The 18,989-nt window shown below is 55.3% G+C and overlaps 1 protein-coding gene across 1 annotated transcript in view; it reads left to right on the top strand.

Moving 5' to 3' along the window:
• Nucleotides 1-10,486, top strand: part of Fgd5 (FYVE, RhoGEF and PH domain containing 5) — a 60,901-nt gene extending 50,415 nt beyond the window's left edge. The window contains exons 15-22 of the mRNA XM_048786966.1: nt 1,288-1,444; nt 2,234-2,390; nt 2,661-2,798; nt 4,088-4,217; nt 4,491-4,612; nt 5,719-5,847; nt 8,927-9,081; nt 9,330-10,486. Of these exons, the coding sequence (XP_048642923.1) occupies nt 1,288-1,444; nt 2,234-2,390; nt 2,661-2,798; nt 4,088-4,217; nt 4,491-4,612; nt 5,719-5,847; nt 8,927-9,081; nt 9,330-9,366 (1,025 nt within the window). The 3' untranslated portion in view covers nt 9,367-10,486. The remainder of the gene's footprint in view (nt 1-1,287; nt 1,445-2,233; nt 2,391-2,660; nt 2,799-4,087; nt 4,218-4,490; nt 4,613-5,718; nt 5,848-8,926; nt 9,082-9,329) is intronic.
• Nucleotides 10,487-18,989: the final 8,503 nt, after the last annotated feature.

The raw sequence follows: 18,989 nt of genomic DNA, 5'->3' as shown, positions 1-18,989 counted from the left end.
GTGGGAGAGGCAGGGCCTGGAGGTATGGGGCGGGGCTAAGGGATGGGCGGGGCCGGGGGTACAGGGCGGGGCCGCCGGAGGGGTGGGGCCTCGAGTTATGCAGCCGCCAGGACCCAGGGCAGGACTTCAGGGGGTGGGAGTGTCTGGAATGACAAGTGTGGGATGTCACAGTCTATATCCTGGCGTCCCTTTGGATCAAAGGACCTTTGGCCATCTCAGTGCTTCTTGACTGTCCTGTGGTCACAGCTCCTGGAGAATCTCATATTTAAAAAAAAAAGAACCTGAGGCTTCACTCCCCAGAAAGACTCCATACTCATAAAATACGGGACCTCGGGTGACAGTGACAATATGTCGTGTTCACAAGGCCCTTTGTGAAGGGTGGGTGCACACCACAAGTCCTGGTGGGTCACACAGTGTTGCCACCTTGCACTGGGGGCAGGGAGAAGGCGGAGAGTGAGGGTCCCCAGCCCCTCTCCTCCCATCCAGGGTGGCCGGGTGTCTTCACACTGTCCCCTCGGGGCGGCTCATGACAGGAGTCTGTGAAATGCAGCATTCGAGGTGCTGCTGGTCCAGGTCTGGCGGGGCCCCTTCCTCAGGACCAGGGCTGCTTTCTAGAACCTGTATGGGGGAAGGGCTGGGTCCCTCTGGGGCCTCTTGTAAGGACACCGCGCCCTCCTGACCTGGCCGGGTCCCGTCATCTCAACATATAGTATTCTGATAGCAGCAGGCCACATGGCTTGGCCCGCAGGAGACCTGGGTTTGATCCCCAGCACCTCAGGAAGGAAGGGACAGGAGGGAGGGGGTGGGAAACGAGGCCTTCATCACAGGCCACCTCCCCCCCCCAGGGCAAGGTGAGCTCCATCTCTCAGGGCTAAGAAGCCAGGGAGGTGGCTCCTGCTGGGAGCAGCCCCTCTGCCACTATGGGTGTGTGTGGGGGGGCGGGGCCTGGAGCTGGGGCATCTCCCTTCCTGCCAGCATGTGTCCCTGGGTGGCAGCAGTGCAGACCTGGGGTCCAGACACTACAGCCTACCGCCCCAGGAAACCTTGGGACTTGGGAGGGGTGGCTGTCCCTTCTGGGGGAGGGGGGGAAGGAGGAGGGGGTGCCTGGGTGGGGATCCGTGGCCCCCCCTCTTGATCAAATCAGTGACAAGGGGCGGGGGTGGGGGTAGTGGGTTTGCCCAGTCTTGACGGAGACTAGGACGCCCATCTCCCCCCGGGATGGGCTCTGCGCTCTGGCCTGTGGCATCCAGGAGCCTGCCAGTGACAGGCCCGTCCCCTTCCTGCCAGCCCGGACTCTCCACACTGGAGCAGTGGGGGGCGGAGGGCCGTGGAACCCGTTTATTTCCCACGAGGTGGCTGCCCACCACGCCCACACCAAGCACCCCGTCCCTCCCAGCCAGGGCGTCCGTCCCGCCAGCTCGGGCTCGGGCTTTCTGCGCGGGCCGTGCGCGCCACCTCGTGGGCACCGTGGGAACTCCACCCTGCACTGGTTCCGAGGGACCATAGCCCTGGGGTGGCCCTGTCCACTCAGGACGCAGTGCCCCGCAGAGAGGGGGCTGGCGAAGTCTGTCTGTGGGGTGCGTGAGCCTCTAGGGAGCCCTGTAGGACATCAAGGGAAAGATGGAGGCTGGGGTGCTCACCCGTGCCGGCTTCCACCCACCCTCCACGAGGACCCTGGCCTTCTGTTCCTCCCTAAATCGTGGGACCCTCTAGGCTTCCCTGGGGCCCCCTGCTTTGGAACGGTGTTTTGCCAGGGACAGAGGGACAGGACAGAGGTTCCACACCCCTATTTCATTTCACCCTCACAACGGCCCTGGGAGCTGGAGTTGGAGAGGCAGACCCAGAGGCACCCAACGCGGCCATGGCCCCTGGTACAGGCCAGGAGCTGGACTGGCTGATTCCTTCCTCCACTCACACCCACCAGGGCTAGAACCAGGGACGCTCAACCTGAGCCCCAGCCCCAGCCCTTGTTGTATTCTGTTGAGAGACGGGGTCTCCCTGAGTGACTTAGGGCCTCGCTAAATTGCTGAGGCTGGCCTCGAACTTGCAATCCTCCTGCCTCAGCCTCCCAAGCTGCTGGGATGACAGGGGTGTGCCACCGCCCCATGAGGAGCTGGGACCTAACCCTAGTCAGGGGGGACTGTCTAAATAAACAAATGACCAAACGTAGCTGCTTTGGTGGGGGGGTGAGGGGCTCTGGTGTGGGGGCGGCCCAGCGCGCATTGATCCACAGGGAGGGGCGGGAGGTGGAGGCCGCAGCTGCCCCGCTCACCGAGGCCGCTGCCCGCAGCTCCTGCGCCGAGAGGGACGAGTGGTACAGCTGTCTGAGCAGAGCCCTCCCTGAGGACTACAAGGCCCAGGCGCTGGCCGCCTTCCACCACAGCGTGGAGGTGAGTGGGGAGCAGCCCCCAGCCTCAGCAGGTGCCAGGAGGGCCTCCGTCACAGGGAGGTGCCTCCGCCCTGACCTGGGGACACTGGCCTTCCACGGGCCCCTGCCCTGTCTGACCCCCGTCCTGCGCCCCAGGAGCACAGCACCCCCCGCCACGTCTCAGGGTCCAGCTGTTCCCAGCTCAGGCCACCCAGGCCCCTGCGCCCCACACCCTGGGAGGGGAGGGGAGGGGACCGCCTGACCCCGCTGCTGGCCGCTTCTGTCCCCGCAGATTCGGGAGCGGCTGGGCGTCAGCCTCGGGGAGAGGCCCCCCACCCTGGTGCCCGTCACCCACGTCATGATGTGCATGAACTGCGGCTGCGACTTCTCCCTCACCCTGAGGCGACATCACTGCCACGCGTGTGGCAAGGTGAGTGCCACAGAGTCAGGACCAGGCCTCCATGTCCTGCCAGGGTCCAGGGCCCAAAGCAAGGCACGTCCACTTGGCCCTGGGCGGGGAGACAGTCCTATTTTATTTTTCATGTGATTTTATAATTTTTATTTGTTCTGTTTAGACACACATGACCCAGAGTGCATTTTGACATATTAAACACACGGGGAGTGGGACTTCCCTTTCTTGTACGTGATGTGGAGTGTCACTCACTAGTTGTGGGTTCATGTGTGAATGCAGGAAAGTCATATTCAATTCATCCCACCCCCTTCTCTTGGTTCCCTTTGTCTAATGCAGTGAACTTCTACACACACACACACACACACACACACACACATCCCGTGTGTTAGTGTCCTCATGTCAGAGAGAACATGTGGCCTTTATTTTTTGGGGATTGGCTTATTTTACTCGGCATGATAGTCTTGAGTTCCATCCATTTACCAGCAAACAGCATAATTTCATTCTTGTTCATGGGTGAGTAATATTCCACTGTGCATATACCACATTTTCTTTATCTATTCATCCACTGAAGGGCACCCAGGTTGGCTCCACAGTTTAGCTGTTGTGAATTGAGCTGCTATAAACACTGATGTGGCCATGTCCCTGTAGTGTGCTGACTTTAAGCCCCCTGGGTATCAGCCAAGGACTGGGACAGCTGGGTCACATGGTGGTTCCATTCCAAGTTTCCTGAGGAGTCTCCATCCTGATTTCCACGGTGGCTGCACCAGTTTGCAGTGTCACCTGCCGTGTATGAGGGTGCCGTTCCCCGCGTCCTCGCCAGCACTTAGGGTTACTTGTGACCATGCTCCAGATCCCGAGGTGGCTCCATACTTACCGTGGTTTAATTCTTTAGTTAATTTTGGGGTGCTTTGTAACCCCACACGACGGTGGGGCTGGTTCCCCAGTTGTGTGCGCGTCACATACCTGAGTCGCAGCACTCCGCCGTGACCTGCCCCCTGCCTCCCCTGGTCCCCTCCTGTCCTCTCCTGGTGTCCCCTCTGTTTCCAGGAGACCCCCCACAGCACAGTTGTGTAAGGACACATGGCAGGTCCCTGGAGGAGGAAGGAGTAGGTCCCCCCGGGGGGACAGGGTCCTCAGGAGGCCCGAGGGGACTGGCTCAGGAGCAGCACCGTGTGGCCTGGGAAGCAGGGGTCGCGACACCTGGGGACCGTCAGAGTTCAGGGCTCCCTGGAGGAGGGGCCAGGCGGGGCCAGCCGGGCAGGGGCCCTGGTCAGCCTCACTGGCGCGTGTGCCCGCGTGTTCCGCAGATTGTGTGCCGGAACTGCTCGCGGAACAAGTACCCGCTGAGGTACCTCAAGGACCGCCTGGCCAAGGTGTGCGACGGCTGCTACGGGGAGCTCAAGAGGAGGGGCGGCGCCGTCCCCGGCCCCATGAGAGGTGGGTGGCCCGGGGCCCCTCCTCTGCCTCACTGTCCCCACCTAAAACCACGTCCCCCCCAAGGGAGTGGCTGGATGAAAGTGGCCCTCGGGGACCTGGAGGTCCAAGCTCACCCCAGGGCACCCGGGGGCCACATAGGCCATCAGAGGGGGCAGCCCAGGCCTGCCCCATGGCCTCTGTCTGTTCTGGCGGGAGGGGCTGTGCCCGCCTTCCTGGTCCCACCTCACCTGGGGAGGGACAGCCTGAGCCGTTGGTGGCCTCTGTCCCCTGCAGAGCGGCCCGTGAGTATGAGCTTCCCCCTGACCTCTGCCCGCTTCTCCTCGGGGAGCGCCCTCTCCGCCGTCTTCCCCTCCACCTTCAAGAAGCAGAAGAAAGTCCCTTCAGCCCTGACGGAGGTAAGGCGGGACGGGCTGCCTCGCAGGAGGCGGGGACTTGGAGCGGCCACTGTCCCCTGGGGGGTCCCCACCTCTCCCCCCCCGCGGCGCAGACCCAGTGCCCACCACGGTGCAGACCGGGCCTCTTGGGCCTGAGCGAGCCCCAGCCTAGGCCAGCCCTCCTGCGTGGGGACCCTGGAGCTGGGCTGGCTGTCACCCTGGGGGTCCCTCGTGAGCACAGGTGGCGAGTCTCCGGGAAGCCGCAGGGATTTTTGCAGGAAACCTCAGAATTGGTTAAATTCAGAGCCCTGCTGCAAATGGGGCCAGGTTCTGTGTGCACACTCTAACCCCAGCCACACAGCAGCGAGTGCCCGTCCCGAAGCCACACACCCCAAGAAAGTGTCACCGCTGATTCCACGTGTCTCCTGGAATATTCGTCTCAGGTAGCAGGTGGCAGGATTTAGGGTGTTAGAGGATGACGTTTAGAAATGGGCAACGTTCTGCCCACTAACCTGCTCCTTCTGCAAATTAAAAATGTTGGCCATAGGGCTGGGTGTCCCTCAGCGGTCAGGGCCCTGCTGACCGTGCCCGAGGCCCGGGCTCCACCCCCAGCATCGTGACAATCACGTTAACAAAAGTGGAAAAGGGGAGATGCGAAAAGTGAGCTCCTCTCCATCCCCAGCCTCGCTCCGTCCCCAGAGGGGACAACCAGCCAGTTTCTTTCTTTTCTTGGTTGAGAGAAGAGGGTATCACAGACTGACCTCGGGGACACTCCGCCACTGAGCCCCGTCCCCAGCCCTGTTTGGTATTTTATCTAGAGACAGGGTCTCCCTGAGCTGCTTAGGGCCTCGCTGTTGCTGAGGCCGGCTTTGAACTGGAGATCCTCCTGCCTCAGCCTCCGGCGAGCACCACTGCGCACAGCTCCAAGGCTGGTTTTGACAGCAGGTCCCCTGGGTCCCCTGAATCGTGTCTGTCACACCCTGAAGTACTGCTGTGCTGACCTTGATGCTAACTAGATCCTGAGTATCAGGTTGCAGGCAGACAGGCGGCTTGCTGTGGCTTCTCCCCTTGGTGTCTGAACTGTCCTCCCCGCCGGTCGCCCTGACTGCTGTGGTCCCTTCTGCCAGGTGGCGGCCTCTGGAGAGGGCTCTGCCATCAGCGGCTACCTGAGCCGGTGTAAGAGGGGCAAGAGGCACTGGAAGAAGCTCTGGTTTGTCATCAAAGGCAAGGTGCTCTACACCTACGTGGCCAGCGAGGTAACGGTGGCGTTTCGAGTCCCCCCTTGTCAAGTGGGTGCCTCGGAGGCCCCTGGGGTCTGCCCACGCGATTTCCCCGCAGGGCCCTGTGGATCCCTGGGCGGGGGCCCCTCCTCCTGGCAGGGAGCCTTTGTAGAGCAGTGGCCTGCTGGTGTCTGTGGACGTCCAGTCCCCCGTGGTCCCCAACCAAAGGGACCTGCAGTTTCTCTGCAGAGACAAGAAGGGCGTGCATGTGGAAGGACACAATGAAGTATTCAGTTGTCACAGGCCCTGCGTCAGGGATACGCCAGCCGTGCCCCAGGAGAAAACTCCTTTGTGCCCTCTGTGGGGGTGATTTGGGACAAAATTCTGCAGCTTAGAAGCCACCCCCCTTTTGTCCATCCATTTCTTTTACTGGGGTATCTGATGGCTGCAGGATATCAGATGCCCCAGTAAAAAGTGAAACAGTAGGGCTCGGTGGCTCGCTCCTGTCATCCCAGTGGCTCGGGAGGCTGAGGCAGGAGGATCGCGAGTTCAAAGCCAGCCTCAGCCAAAACGAGGCCCTGAGCAACTCGGGGAGACCCTGTCTGTAAATAAAATGCAAAATAGGGCTGGGGAGGGGGCTCAGTGGTCGAGTGCCCACCCCTGAGTTCAATCCCTGGTACCAAAAAGAAAAAAAAAAAGTGTGACATTTTTGGAGCTCATCTTACATCCTCTAAAATAGAGGCTAGAGAACCCTTGAAACCGGCAGCCAGCTCCCAACGTGGACAGCTGTGGGGCTGTGGTCTGTGGTCGCAGGGCTGGGGACTGCTCCAGGGGAAACCTGTTGGATCATGTGACAGGGTCCCACCCTCTGGTTGGCAGCTTCCTCAGGCCAAGTCCCCTTTCAACACGGGTCTCAGCTGCATTATGACCCCCACAAGATGGGCTCTTGGCCTCCTCTGGCCCAAGAGCCCAGGACTGGCCGTTCCCTGGTGACCACAGCGGGGCTGGGCTGATGTCCCCAGGTCACTTCCTTAGGGTGCAAAGCTTTCCTCTCAGGCCCCCTCCTTGGGGTTACGGGGGTCCTGCAGGGAAGCAGGCAGACAGGGCCGGGGGCTCTTCAAGAGCCTGAGGGACCAGGCACCATGGACGGAGGTGACCTTTACTCACGGGTACCCAGGTGGGGCTTTCTGTGCTGGGGGCAGTTTTCATCCCACAACAAACTGAAATGTGGCCCAGCAGCCTTCCATGGCCCAGAGAGGCCTCCGGCTAAGGAGGTACACCAGGGGACACTCACAGGGGGTCTGTCACCACAGGGCTCTGACCGGCTGGCTGGACTTCCTCTCCACGGCCTCTTGGAGGCTCCACTGTCCTATAAGGTGTGTGAGGAGCTTCCGAGATGTGGTGGCTCCCCACACGGCCCTGCCACAGCCTGGTCCTCAAGCAACGTCGCAGGACATGCGTGGGGGACATGAGTGGTCTTAGATGGGTAAAGGGGGTGGCATGTCAGTGACCTCCCTAGAGAGTCCTGAGAACACAAGGCCCAGCCTCTGTAGGTGCTACCTGTTCCTTCTCTTGGTGAAGAGCAGTTCATAACTTTGCTGAAGTCTATTTACCAATATTTTCTTTTTTTGGTACCAGGGATTGAACCCAGGGGCACTTAACCACTGAGCCCCGACCCCAGCCCTTTTTATATTTTATTTAGAGACAGGGTCTCCCTGAGTTGCTCAGGGCCTCACTAAGTTGCTGAGGCTGGCCTTAAACTCGCGATCCTCCTGCCTCAGCCTCCAGAGCCACTGGGATTCCAGGAAATAGTTTGACTTCTGCGTGACCTTTATCATTTCTCATCTTTTTGTTTCTTTTTCTTGCCCTAGTGCAGTGGCCGGCACCTCTAGTGCGAATCAGGTTAGGCTCATGAATGAGCACCCTCTTTCCCTGTTCCCAATTTTAGGGGAAAAGCACTTAGGATTTTACTTCTGAGTACGATGTTGGCTGTGGACATATATTTTTTTAATATTTATTTCTTAGTTGTGGTTGGACACAACACCTTAATTTTATTTATTTATTTTTTTGTGGTGCTGAGGATCAAACTCAGGGCTTTGCATGCACTAGGTGAGCACTCTACCCTGAGCCACAACTCCAGCCCTGGCTGTGGATGTTTTATAGATGTCCTGGGTCAGGTTAAGGCCATTCCCATCAACTCCTAGTTTACTGACAGTTCAAATAACGAACGAATGTCGCATCTTGTCAAATACTTTTTCCAATCTAGAGATTCTTAAATATTGGTTCAAAATCTTTTTTTTTTTTTTTTTGGATTGAACCCAGGGGCACTTAACCACTGAGCCACATCCCCAGCCCTTTTTTAATACATTTTATTAGAGACAGGGTCTCGCTGAGTTGCTGAGGCTGGCCTTGAACTCACGATCCTCCTGCCTCAGCCTCCCGAGCTGCTGGGATAACAGGCGTGACCACTGCTCCTGGCCAAAGATACTTATGTTTCTTATGGGGATGGGGCTGTGGCTCGGTGGCTGGGTGCTGGCCTAGCATGTAAAGCAGCCCTGGGTTCAGTCCCCAGAAGTTTTTTTAAAAAAAACATCTATACATAGATTTTCCACGGAGCCATGTTTTTAAGATCCATCTGCGTCCTCTGGGCATACCTCATGGAATTGCTAGTGACTCTTAGCATGGACATCTCGAGGGCTGCGTCCTGGAAATGAGGGTTCGGGGGATGAACACATACGAGGTTGTCAGAAGCCACCTGGGCACCGAGTCTTTGGTCGGGTGCTGATGGAGGCTGGGTCAGAAAGCATGGCAGGTCCAGATCCACAGTCTGGGTCACCCTGGGAGCCTCTCTGAGCCTCAGTTTCTTCTTTTGAATGGGGACGGACACCCTCAATGATCCTAGTGACAATTAAACAAGAGAATGAAGAAGAAAATGCTTGGCTCCTCCTGATCGGCTGTTCTAGAATGTTCCTTCCCCCTTGGGGTGGCCCGGGTGGAGGCCAGGGTGGGAGGTGAGCGTGGGTGGCCCCCAGGCGCCCTTCCTTGTCCACCACCCCCCCCCATGGTCCCCGCGGGGTGCGGTGCTCAACGTGAGGCTCTCCTCTTGCCCCCGCAGGACAAGGTGGCCCTGGAGAGCATGCCTCTGCTGGGCTTCACCATCGCCCCGGAAAAGGAGGAGGGCGGCGGCCAGGCGGGCCCCGTGTTCCACCTTTACCACAAGAAAACCCTGTTCTACAGCTTCAAGGCGGAGAGCGCGGGCGCTGCTCAGAGGTACCAGGAACGTCCTTCCCCAGTCCCCCGCCTGTCCCCCAGGTGCCACCCGGAGCCCCGGCGTGTGGCCTGCTCCTTGCCCAAGGCCATCCCTGTCCTCCTGGGGAGGGTCTCAGCCCTCGGATCCAGGTGGACCTCTGCACCTCCCCAGGCCCTGGGTGCAACAGGGCCCCTTGCCTGGGGTGACAGTGCGGTCACCTGGGGTTTCTGTGGCAGGGCCGTGGGGACAGGTGCTGTCTTGTTCGCAGGTGGATGCAGGCCATGGAGGACGCCAGCGTGCTATAGCAGTGGCCACTGGGACTCGGGACTCGAGAGACTCTTAGGGGACACTGAGCCCTTGCGGAGGCCACCTGGGTCGCGACTGGTCCTGACCCACATCTCGACCTTCCTGCTGGGACCTGCCCCACCCAGCACCTCCGCAGGTGGAATATTTATGGCCCCCATGGCCCCCTGTGTCCCAGCCCCAGCCACGAGCCACTCCCTCATCCCGGCAGTGAGGTGACAACTTGGCGTCTGAAGATGGTGACACGTGCTCAGGCGGGGGCTTCGGCGCCCGAGTGTGGGTTTGGGCTCCTGGAAGCAGCAGGCGGTCCCTCCTGTCCCCGGGGCCTTGGTGGGAAGAGAACCCGCTGGAGAGCTTGTCACCTCGTCACCTGTCACCTCCGAAGCACTTTATTTGGCTGAGTCGCCACTGCCATCCCCACGTTTTCCAAGTGACTAAGGGAAGTCACCGCAGAGTCCTGGGGACTCAGCCTGCGGATGCATTGGCCACCAACCAGGTGTCCCCTGGATGTGGGCACAGGCACCTGACCCCTGCAGCTGGCCGCGGCCGTGTCCTGCTGTGAGTCCCCAAAGGCCCCCTCCTCTCCAGGCCAATCTGGAAACACAGCGGGTGACAGACCCCCACCCTGGGGACCAGCTCGGACCCTCGGGAGACTCTAATTTATTGCGCGCCTTCCCGCGTCCACCCCCCAGGGGCCGCCTGTTTGTGGGAGCCTGACCCTAGACACGTGGTGGCCCTGGGATCCTTGGGTCCCACCACGGAAGCCTTTTTTTTCATGTTTCAAAAGAAGCTAAACAGAAAGAACAGGAGGTGGATCCCTGATCTCGGCGGGTGGCCCTGGACCCACGAGGGTGCGGGAAGTCGGGGCTTGAAGATCTCTCACCTCCTGGGGCTGTCCATGTTGCTGGAAATTTCGTTTTTTTTTTCCTTAATGGAAAGCAGAGAGGGGCCGAGGGGCAGGGCTCCTTGTTGCTTAGAGTCAGAATCAGCCTTGTCATTTCCTGCTCTCCCGTCCCCCTTCTCCTGCTGCCCTACCCCCTAGGGAAAGGCCCTGGTGACAAACCGTTTGTAAAAAGCACCCTCGTCTCCAGGACTTTATTTACATTAAATATTTTCAGGGAATTTCTTTTCCTAGGTGGCAGATTTTCCTTTCAAATGTTTGCATTAAACGGGGTGGAGGGTTCCAACCGGGTTACGGGGCAGACCTATTTGTTCACGGTGGAGGGCTTCACTCCGCGGAATCATTTTAGTCGCAAGATGCACATAAATGGCTTCCTGATAATCCGCTGAGCCAGGCACCGTGATGCATGTCTGTCATCCCAGCGGCTCGGGAGGCTGAGGCAGGAGGATCGCAAGTTGGAGGCCGGCCTCAGCAACTTAGTGAGGCCCTGTCTCAAAATAAAAAGGGGGCTGGGGGTGTGGCTCAGTGGTTAAGCACCCCTGAGTTCAATCCCTGGTACCCAAAAATGAAAAAGGCTCAAGAGTTTTTCTGGTCATGCTGATGAAGTAACTGGGGGACACCCTGTGGCACAGCCTGGCACCGGGTGGGGGTGTAGAGGAAGAGGACGATGCTCCGTCTGCTCTTTGGGAATGTGCCGAGGGCAGGCAGCCGCTGCGGTCACCAGGGTGGTTGCTTTGTCTGCACCTAGTCCAACTTCTTCCTCTGATCCTCGGTGTAAAAGTTGTCCCTAAACAGAAGCCTGACAAGGGGACTCTGGCCATCGAGGCCAAGGGAGGTGGGAAGAGGCCCAGACGCTACAGAAACGCAGTGGAATCTTCTGTTAATTGATTCAGGCTGCGTTCGGTGGCTTCTGCGATCATGGAACATTCTCTGCCTCCTGCGCTCCGTTGGTGGCGAGCCAGATGTGCCCACCCTGAGAAGATGTCTCTTTTTAGCAGCGGGTAAGAGGAAGCTGACAGAATGGAGCAATGAGGAAGTCGGTTCTGCAGGAGGAGGCCCAAGAGCAGTGGATCCCATAAACCCCAAATCGGTGGGCTTTTCCGACCTGCTGTCCCAGGGTCAGCTGAATTCCAGGGGTGCTTCCCAAGGCTACTAACTGCCACTGAGAGCCGGGGCTCCTGTCCCTGTCCACAGCCCCCAGGGAAGGATGGCTGGGCTTCCCGGGGCTACTTCTTGCTTAGAAGCTCCCCGCAGGCCCTCTGCCCTCTGGTCCATGCTAATGTGCCTTCCTGCTCCGGAGCTGGTCATGGAAGGCGGCCACCAGGACTGGTGCAGACAGTCAGTGGTCCTCCAAGGCCCGAGTACTAAAGGCTTGGTCACCAGGGGGGTGCTCTTGTGGCAATGGTGGGACCTTGAAGACGGGAGGCCTAGTGGGAGGACATTAGGTCCTCTAAGAGAACGTGACCCCTTCTTGGCTCTCTCTTGCCTCCTGCCTTACGAGGTGAACAGTCTGCTCTGCCTCGTGCCCCCACCAGAGGCCCAAAGTTCTAGTCCCCCCCAGTCTTGGACTAGAACCTCCCAGACTGAGTTCAATGAACCTTTTCTCTTTTTAAGTTAACTATGTCAGGTATTTTGTTGCAGCAACAGAAAGCTGATTAATACATCAGCAGCAGGCGGATTCACGCAGGTTCCACTCTCTGGACCAAATCTTCCAGAAGAAAACTCGGGTTTGGATTAGTGACATGCAAGGGCTTTGCCTTGCCATGGATTTTGGGGATGATCTGTGATAGAATACTCAGACGGCCATTATTGGGGCCATCTGTCATCCATGTTTTGCTAGGTATTTGAGTCAGTGGTATTGGGGAAGGTGATTTGACATTATTGATCTTGTAAGTTCCCAATCAGATGGAATTGTTAAATCAGTGGCTAAATAGTACCGACCTGTTATGAGCTCCTAAGAGAGTCTTTGCATGATCCTTAGCAATAACTAAGCACTGAGCACTGAAACATTATTACATTGAATTCTCCCCCAGAGGCCTGTCCAGATGAGTTCTGTCGTTATGCCCATTTTGCAGATGAGGAAGCTGGGGATGAGAAGAAGTAGGGCATTTTTCCAGGGTCACAATTGGCAAATCTGGGCCTAGCTAAGAGCAACGCCCACGTCGCGGCTGCTCCCCAGCGTCTCTCTTGATCTCTCGCTCACTGTGAGCAGTCTTCGTATTATAAGCAGTTTACTGACACCTACAATGTGAATTCCTTCCCCGGAGTGAGAGACCTGTGGCTGCCAAGGACCAAGCATCAGGACCTTTCCCTCCAAAGTCATAATAAACATGGCCCTAGGCCTAAATTGTGCATTTCATTATCAACACCAAACCACAGTACATTTTATTGTGTAATATATTAGTGCAATGCTGCTTGAATATATTATGAAATATAATACTATTTTGGGCTGGGGTTGGGGCTCAGTGGTAGAGCACTTGCCTCGCATGTGTGAGGCCCTGGGTTCGATCCTCAGCACCACATAAAAATAAACAGAATAAGGGTGTTGTGTCCATCTACAACTAAAAATATGTACATAATACTATTTCAATATATTATGAAAAAAATAAAGCTCTATTTTTATATATTCACATAAGCCAGACCTACCTGCATTGCTCCTGGGCAGCTGGAAATTTAAAACCTGAAGCACATATATTTTATTTATTTATTTTTTTAAGAGCTGGGGTCCCCACTGGGTATGGTGGTGCTCGGTGGTGTAATCCCAGCAACTGAGCCCCCTCCCCAGCCCTATTTTGTGCTTTATTTAGAGACAGAGTCTCGCTGAGTTGCTTAGGGCCTTGCTGTTACTGAGGCCGGCCTTGAACTCACGATCCTCCTGCCTCAGCCTCCAGAGCCCCTGTGGCTCAGAAGGTTCTGCGGGATGGGCACAGGGATGGGGGAGACTTGAGTATCTAGTGTTCTCTGCTCGTCACCAAACGGATCTGGGAGTTGTACTGCCTGTCAGCAGTACCTGGGGACGGTGTGGATGTGTCAAGACAGCCATGGTCCCCGCCAACAGCTGCCACTCTCCTTGGCTGAAAGGCTATTCATGGTCAGTTATTCCAGGAACTGACTCCCCCAGCTGACACAGACACACGGTGACATAAACACTGAGTTTCCTGGTCCCAGGCAGGCAGTGCTGATTACCTAAGCCCCAGCTGAAACCTCTGTGTAGGAATCTCGTTGACATGGGAACCCGGATGCTGCCCTCCAGGAGGGCCAGGGGCCTGCCTCCCGGGCTGGGAGTCCCGGCCAGCTCTGCAGGAAGAGGGTGGCCAGTGGCTGAGCGCCGCGTGCATACTCTGAGAATTCTAGGGCGCCAAGGGACACTGTGTAACCAGGTGCATTCTAACAGTGACGCCAGGCTCCACGTCGTGCCAAGCACCAGCTTGTGATCGTGGTTTGCAGCAGTTTCGTGGGAAGTCTGATCCGCGCACTGTCACGGCTGGTAGCGCAGGGAAAGAGCACGGGGCAGGGGGACAGTGACTGGGGGGACCTGAGGCAGGTCAGGAGCAGTCCTCAGGGTGACTTCTGAGCTGGGCCTTGACTCACAGCGAAAGGGGACTGGAGAGGTGGAGGGGGGCAGAGGGCAGGAGGACAGGGGAGCAGGAACGGGTCTCTGCGTGGCCCCTTCAGGGAGTGGAGTGGTTCAGAATGGCCAGGCGCAGAAGTCACAACAGTGGTGACATCAGAAAGGCCATCTGGGGCCACTGACCTTATCCTCCAGTTATTAGCAGACTCCGGGGGCCTTAAGATGCTTTCAAATTGGGGACAAGGTCAGGTCTGAGTGTTAGGAAGCCCCTTGCTCTTCCGTTTACAGACTGTCCCCGGGTACAGTCTGTCAACGCTGCCACTCAGATGCCACTTGGATGCCCTCCTGCACGTTCCATGTGGCACTGTCACTCCTGCCTTGTGTGGCGTATACATTCTCTTCCCTTGGGCCCCGCCAGACCTTATCGATGGCCTCAACAGGTAACAAGCAGAGGAAGTGACTCTATGTAACTCCTTGGGCTAAATCATAAAAATGCCACTTTGTTTTCTTTTTCTTTTTTTTGGTGCCAGGGATTGAACCCAGGGGCGCTCAACCACGGAGCCCCATCCCCAGCCCTATTTTGTATTTTATTTAGAGACAGGGTCTCACTGAGTTGCTAAATTGCTGAGGCTGGCTCTGAAGTCTGCATCCTCCTGCCTCAGCCTCCTGACCCGCTGGGATTATAGGTGTGAGCCACCACACTGGCCCACTTTGTTTTCTTGTGACACTTTTTTCTGGTTGACCTTGGGAACTTTACCACTGAGTTAAATCCCAGGTCTTCTTTTATTTTTGTGGTACTAAGGGTTGAACCCAGGGCCTTGCACATGTGAGGCAAGCCCTCTATCACAAAGCTACATCCGCATCCCTTTTTATTTTTGGAGATGAAAAGGGCTTCACTAAGTGGTCCAGATGGGCCTCAAACTTGTGATCCTCCCGCCTCGGCCTCCTTACTCTGGCATGCAGCTGCTGCGCTGTGGAGAAGCCCAGTCCACGTGGAGAGGCCTTGTATAGGCAGGCAGGTGTTCCCAGACTTAGAAGGGAGTCTTGCCCATGACTCTAGTTCCAGCCACTGTCACTGCGACCATGAGGGCCCCGAGACTTACCTAACTCAGCTCCTAGAACTGCAAGATGGAAATTGGTTTAAAAGTGATTTTCTTTTCTTGCTGGGTGCTGTGACGGACACCTGTAATCCCAGCAACTCGGGAGGCTCAGGCAGGAGAATTGCAAGATGGAGGCCAGCCTCACCAACTTAGCAAGGCCCTAAGCAACTCAGCGAGACCCTAACAGAAAAGTTCTGGGGAATGTGGCTCAGCGGTTAAGCACCCATCACCCCAACAAGATGCACAAGGGGCCCTGCTTTTGAAGAGGCTCCAAATGAGGCACAGTTGTCCTGGAAGACCAGGATGGGACCGAAGGCAGAAGGAAAGAGTCATGAGACTGAGATAGCCAGCACTTCACCTCCAGATTAGGGACTGCCCACCCTCCACCTTGCAGGAAGCGGGGTTAATTCTCTGGAAAGAAAAACTACAAGAGGCTGGGGACTCAGATGCAGGCCTGGCTGAGAGGAGGGGGACAAGACACTTCACAGAAAACAGGACAGCTGGCGTCCACGTGCTCACCAGGGGAACGCTTCCCCCCACCTGCCAGCCCTCAAGATTGAGTTCCTGGTTACACAACATTTCAAAACAAGGAGGAGCATCCTTCAGAACCACCCGTGTTCTAAAAACAGGGCCAAGTGCAGATGCATCTTGCTGAAAATACAATCTGAAGTCGCCATCAGACCCATAAGATGGAGGCCTCCTCCAACAGACCAGGATGACCCTGCCCAGGGCAACTGCAAGGAACACCTCTTCCAGGTGCAGGAAGCCACATCAGCTTAAAGGGGCCTGAGTCTCAGTGAAGGCAACTCAGGACAGGAATAGGGAATGCACTCCTGCCAGGTCCCTGTGCTCCAGAGCCACCTGGCCACCCCAGGGACGTGAGTCTCTCTGAGCCCTCTGCAAGTGGCCTGATGGGACTGACTTGAACAGAAACACGGACGTGGGCAGAACAGGGCTTTCTTCCTCAGAGTCCTGGAGGACAGAAATGACTATTAATAAATATTCCGCTGCTTGCTGAGCACATGACTTCGTGTCAGTCACCCTCCTGCTTAGGCCTCAGCCTCTTCAGCTGTAAAAACAGGATAATGCCGTCTACTTCATGAGATTACAGCAAGATTAAACGGGATCATGGGTAAGTGTCAGGAATGTGCAATCCGGGACCCGAGCTTCCGCCTGCCCCCATTCCACAGTCTCAAGAAAAAAATCAAAGGGTTGACAGCAACTGTGTAAGGTTTGAACGTTTATTTCACAAGTGGGAAATAATTATATAAGCAATCCCAACAGAAATCTGAGAAAATGGTTACCATAGATAAGAAAGCATAAACTATTACAGGAGATGTGATAAAGTCCTCATGAAGGCAATGATTAAGCCTTCCCCATCCAGGATACAAAAGTCAGCAATTAATTTATTTTACAAGAAAGGGAAAGCACCATTTATTCTTTTCTTAACATCAGATCTCTGCTCAAAAATTTGCGAAGTTTTATGCATCTACAACTATTTAATTAAATTTTTTTAAGAGAGAATTTTTTTTAATGTTTATTTTTTAGTTTTTCGGTGGACACAACATCTTTATTTTTATGTGGTGCTGAGGATAGAACCCAGTGCCTCATGCATGCCAGGCTAGCCACATCCCCAGCAGCTTAATTAAAATTTGATTGTCAATGAGTCAATATATATCATTTAAATTTAAATGCAGAATAATGTTGGATGGCAAAGAGGCATGTTTACTGAGCTAGGTACAAAAATGAAACTGTGATAGTTCCTGCTCTCAAGTTCACAGGGAAAAACCAATCAATTATTGACCATGGAACAGACTGAAAGAGACCTGCCCTGGGGACAGCTGGGGCAGATGAGTGTCACCCACAGAGCTCTGTTCAAGGAGCCAGAAGTCCCAGGCTCACATTCCAGCTCAAGAACCTGTTTTTTGCAGTTCCTCTGTAAATACGGGGACAATGTAAATATTGTCGGTTTGTCACACACTGCTGCTAGGAAAAGCACTCATAGCCACTCCTTACCACTCTGCACCAGGTACTACCTGAGGGCAGGGACAGAAGGGACACAGCACATCCCCATCCAGGGCTCACGGTGTGGGCAGGTGCAGCTAGATGCATGATCACCCCCCGCCCCCAGCTCCTGTCCCTGTAAATAAACAATCTCTGGGTGGCGGTTTGTTTTGTCAGGCATGTGTGCAATGAAATCAGTGGTGCAGGCCTGGAGAGCACAGAATTACCCGTGATGCTCAGCGAAGTGCTGAAGCCAGGCCCTGCTTCAGAACCCCGGGACCTGGCAATTCAGAAGGGCACCCAGTCAAGAATCCCTTAAAGGCTGGTCAAGCAATGTTAAAAGTACTGGAAATGCAGATGCTTCTAATGAGCTCAGGAGAAGGCAAGTACAGCCAGCACAATACAACCTGCATTTTTTTGTGTGCCTACAAAGCCTATTAAGAATTATAAAGCCAATTAAAGCATTAGAGCAGTGCAGCCCTAAGGGAGCACACAGCCCGTGGGTGCGTGCACACGCACATCTGTCTACAAGGAAAGATGGCCAAGCCAATCAAAGTCAATCACCCGCATCTGTCTACAAGGAAAGATGGCCAAGTCAATCAAAGTCAATCAAGGGTTATGAGCCCTACCTGAACGCTACTGCAAATGTGGCAATCAGGTGAGATGATTCATTACATAAAATTTAACACCATAAGGGTACACCAGGGCCCTGGCTTTACTGAGGCATCTGCAACCCTGGGCAGGTCATGGAACCTCTCTTACAAGTTCCTGCACCTCAGGAGAATGCATGTTTATACAGAGTGCTTCATTCAGAGAGCTTCAGAGTATGAAGTGAAAGGATTAGAAAATCAGAAGTCATCATCAAAACATTCATTACTGTTTAGGTTAAAAAAAAAAAAACAAACACCCTAGGTTCCTCTGATAACCTGTTATGGATTTTCACACATCTCTAGGCCTACTTAGCATTAAATTTTTATTTTTGGAAAAAGTGCATAAAGCAGTCCATGTCTACAAGGACTTACCATCCAAATATTGTGTTACCTTAGGTACACCTTTTGCCCTTTTGGGTTCTCACCCACTTCTCTTATAAAACAGGAAAAATCTCCCTGCCAGAGAGGATTTCACCGGATTCTCTCCAGGCCCCTTCCAGTTCCAGGGTTTGAGGGTCACCTTGATATTGGGAATATAGTTCTTGGGCTGGGGATGTGGCTCAAGCGGTAGCGCGCTCGCCTGGCATGCGCGGGGCGCTGGGATCGATCCTCAGCACCACATAAAAGTAAAATAAAGATGTTGTGTCCACCGAAAACTGAAAAATAAATATTAAAAAATCCTCTCTTAAAAAAAAAAAAAAGGGATACATCTCTTTCCTGCACCTTGCAAGTTGACAACAGAGTGGAAAGGAAAACAGGTGTGTTGAAAACACCTCCTACCAAATAGAAATATTTTAAGATGAAAATATTTTAAATAAAGTATTTTAAGATTACGGACAAAATCAAAGTAGGAATCACCCTGATAAAGTCGAGAGAGGTACTGTTTAAGAACAATCATCTTGGAGTATTTATTCCTAATAAGAAAAGGGAAGGAAATCCATCAGGACCTGCAGCCTGCAGAAGCATGGCGATCAAGGCAAGGGGAGACTGGACACTCGGGGACATGGGGGACAAGTGCCTGCGACTTCCCAAGCCAGTCAAAGCTGTGACCTACAAGAGCCAAGCCCAAACCCAAGCCCCACGACCCGAGAGGCGGCAGATCGCGACGTTTTCCTTGGACAGCGTCGCCGCCGTGCTCAAAGCGGCTTTGCACACACCATCCCCCTTTCCTGGGTCCCGATCGCGGAGGGGAGGGGCGGGGCGCGGACTGCGCAGGCTCGGCCGCGAGGTTCGCTTTAAAAAAACAGGAAAAAAAAAAACAAAAAACACAAAACCCACCCAGGTGTGGGGCGTTGCCCACGAGGCCTGGCTCGGGCATCACGGCGCGGCCTGCACCTTTAAATCCCCACAAAAGACACCGGCACCGAGCGAGGCCCAGAGCGCGGCGCCCACCCGGGAC

This window comes from Marmota marmota, unplaced genomic scaffold (assembly GCF_001458135.2).
Source record: "Marmota marmota marmota unplaced genomic scaffold, marMar, whole genome shotgun sequence".
NCBI lineage: Eukaryota > Metazoa > Chordata > Mammalia > Rodentia > Sciuridae > Marmota > Marmota marmota.
The sequence above is the reverse complement of the archived record's forward strand: the minus strand, read 5'-3'. Positions and strand labels throughout refer to the sequence as shown.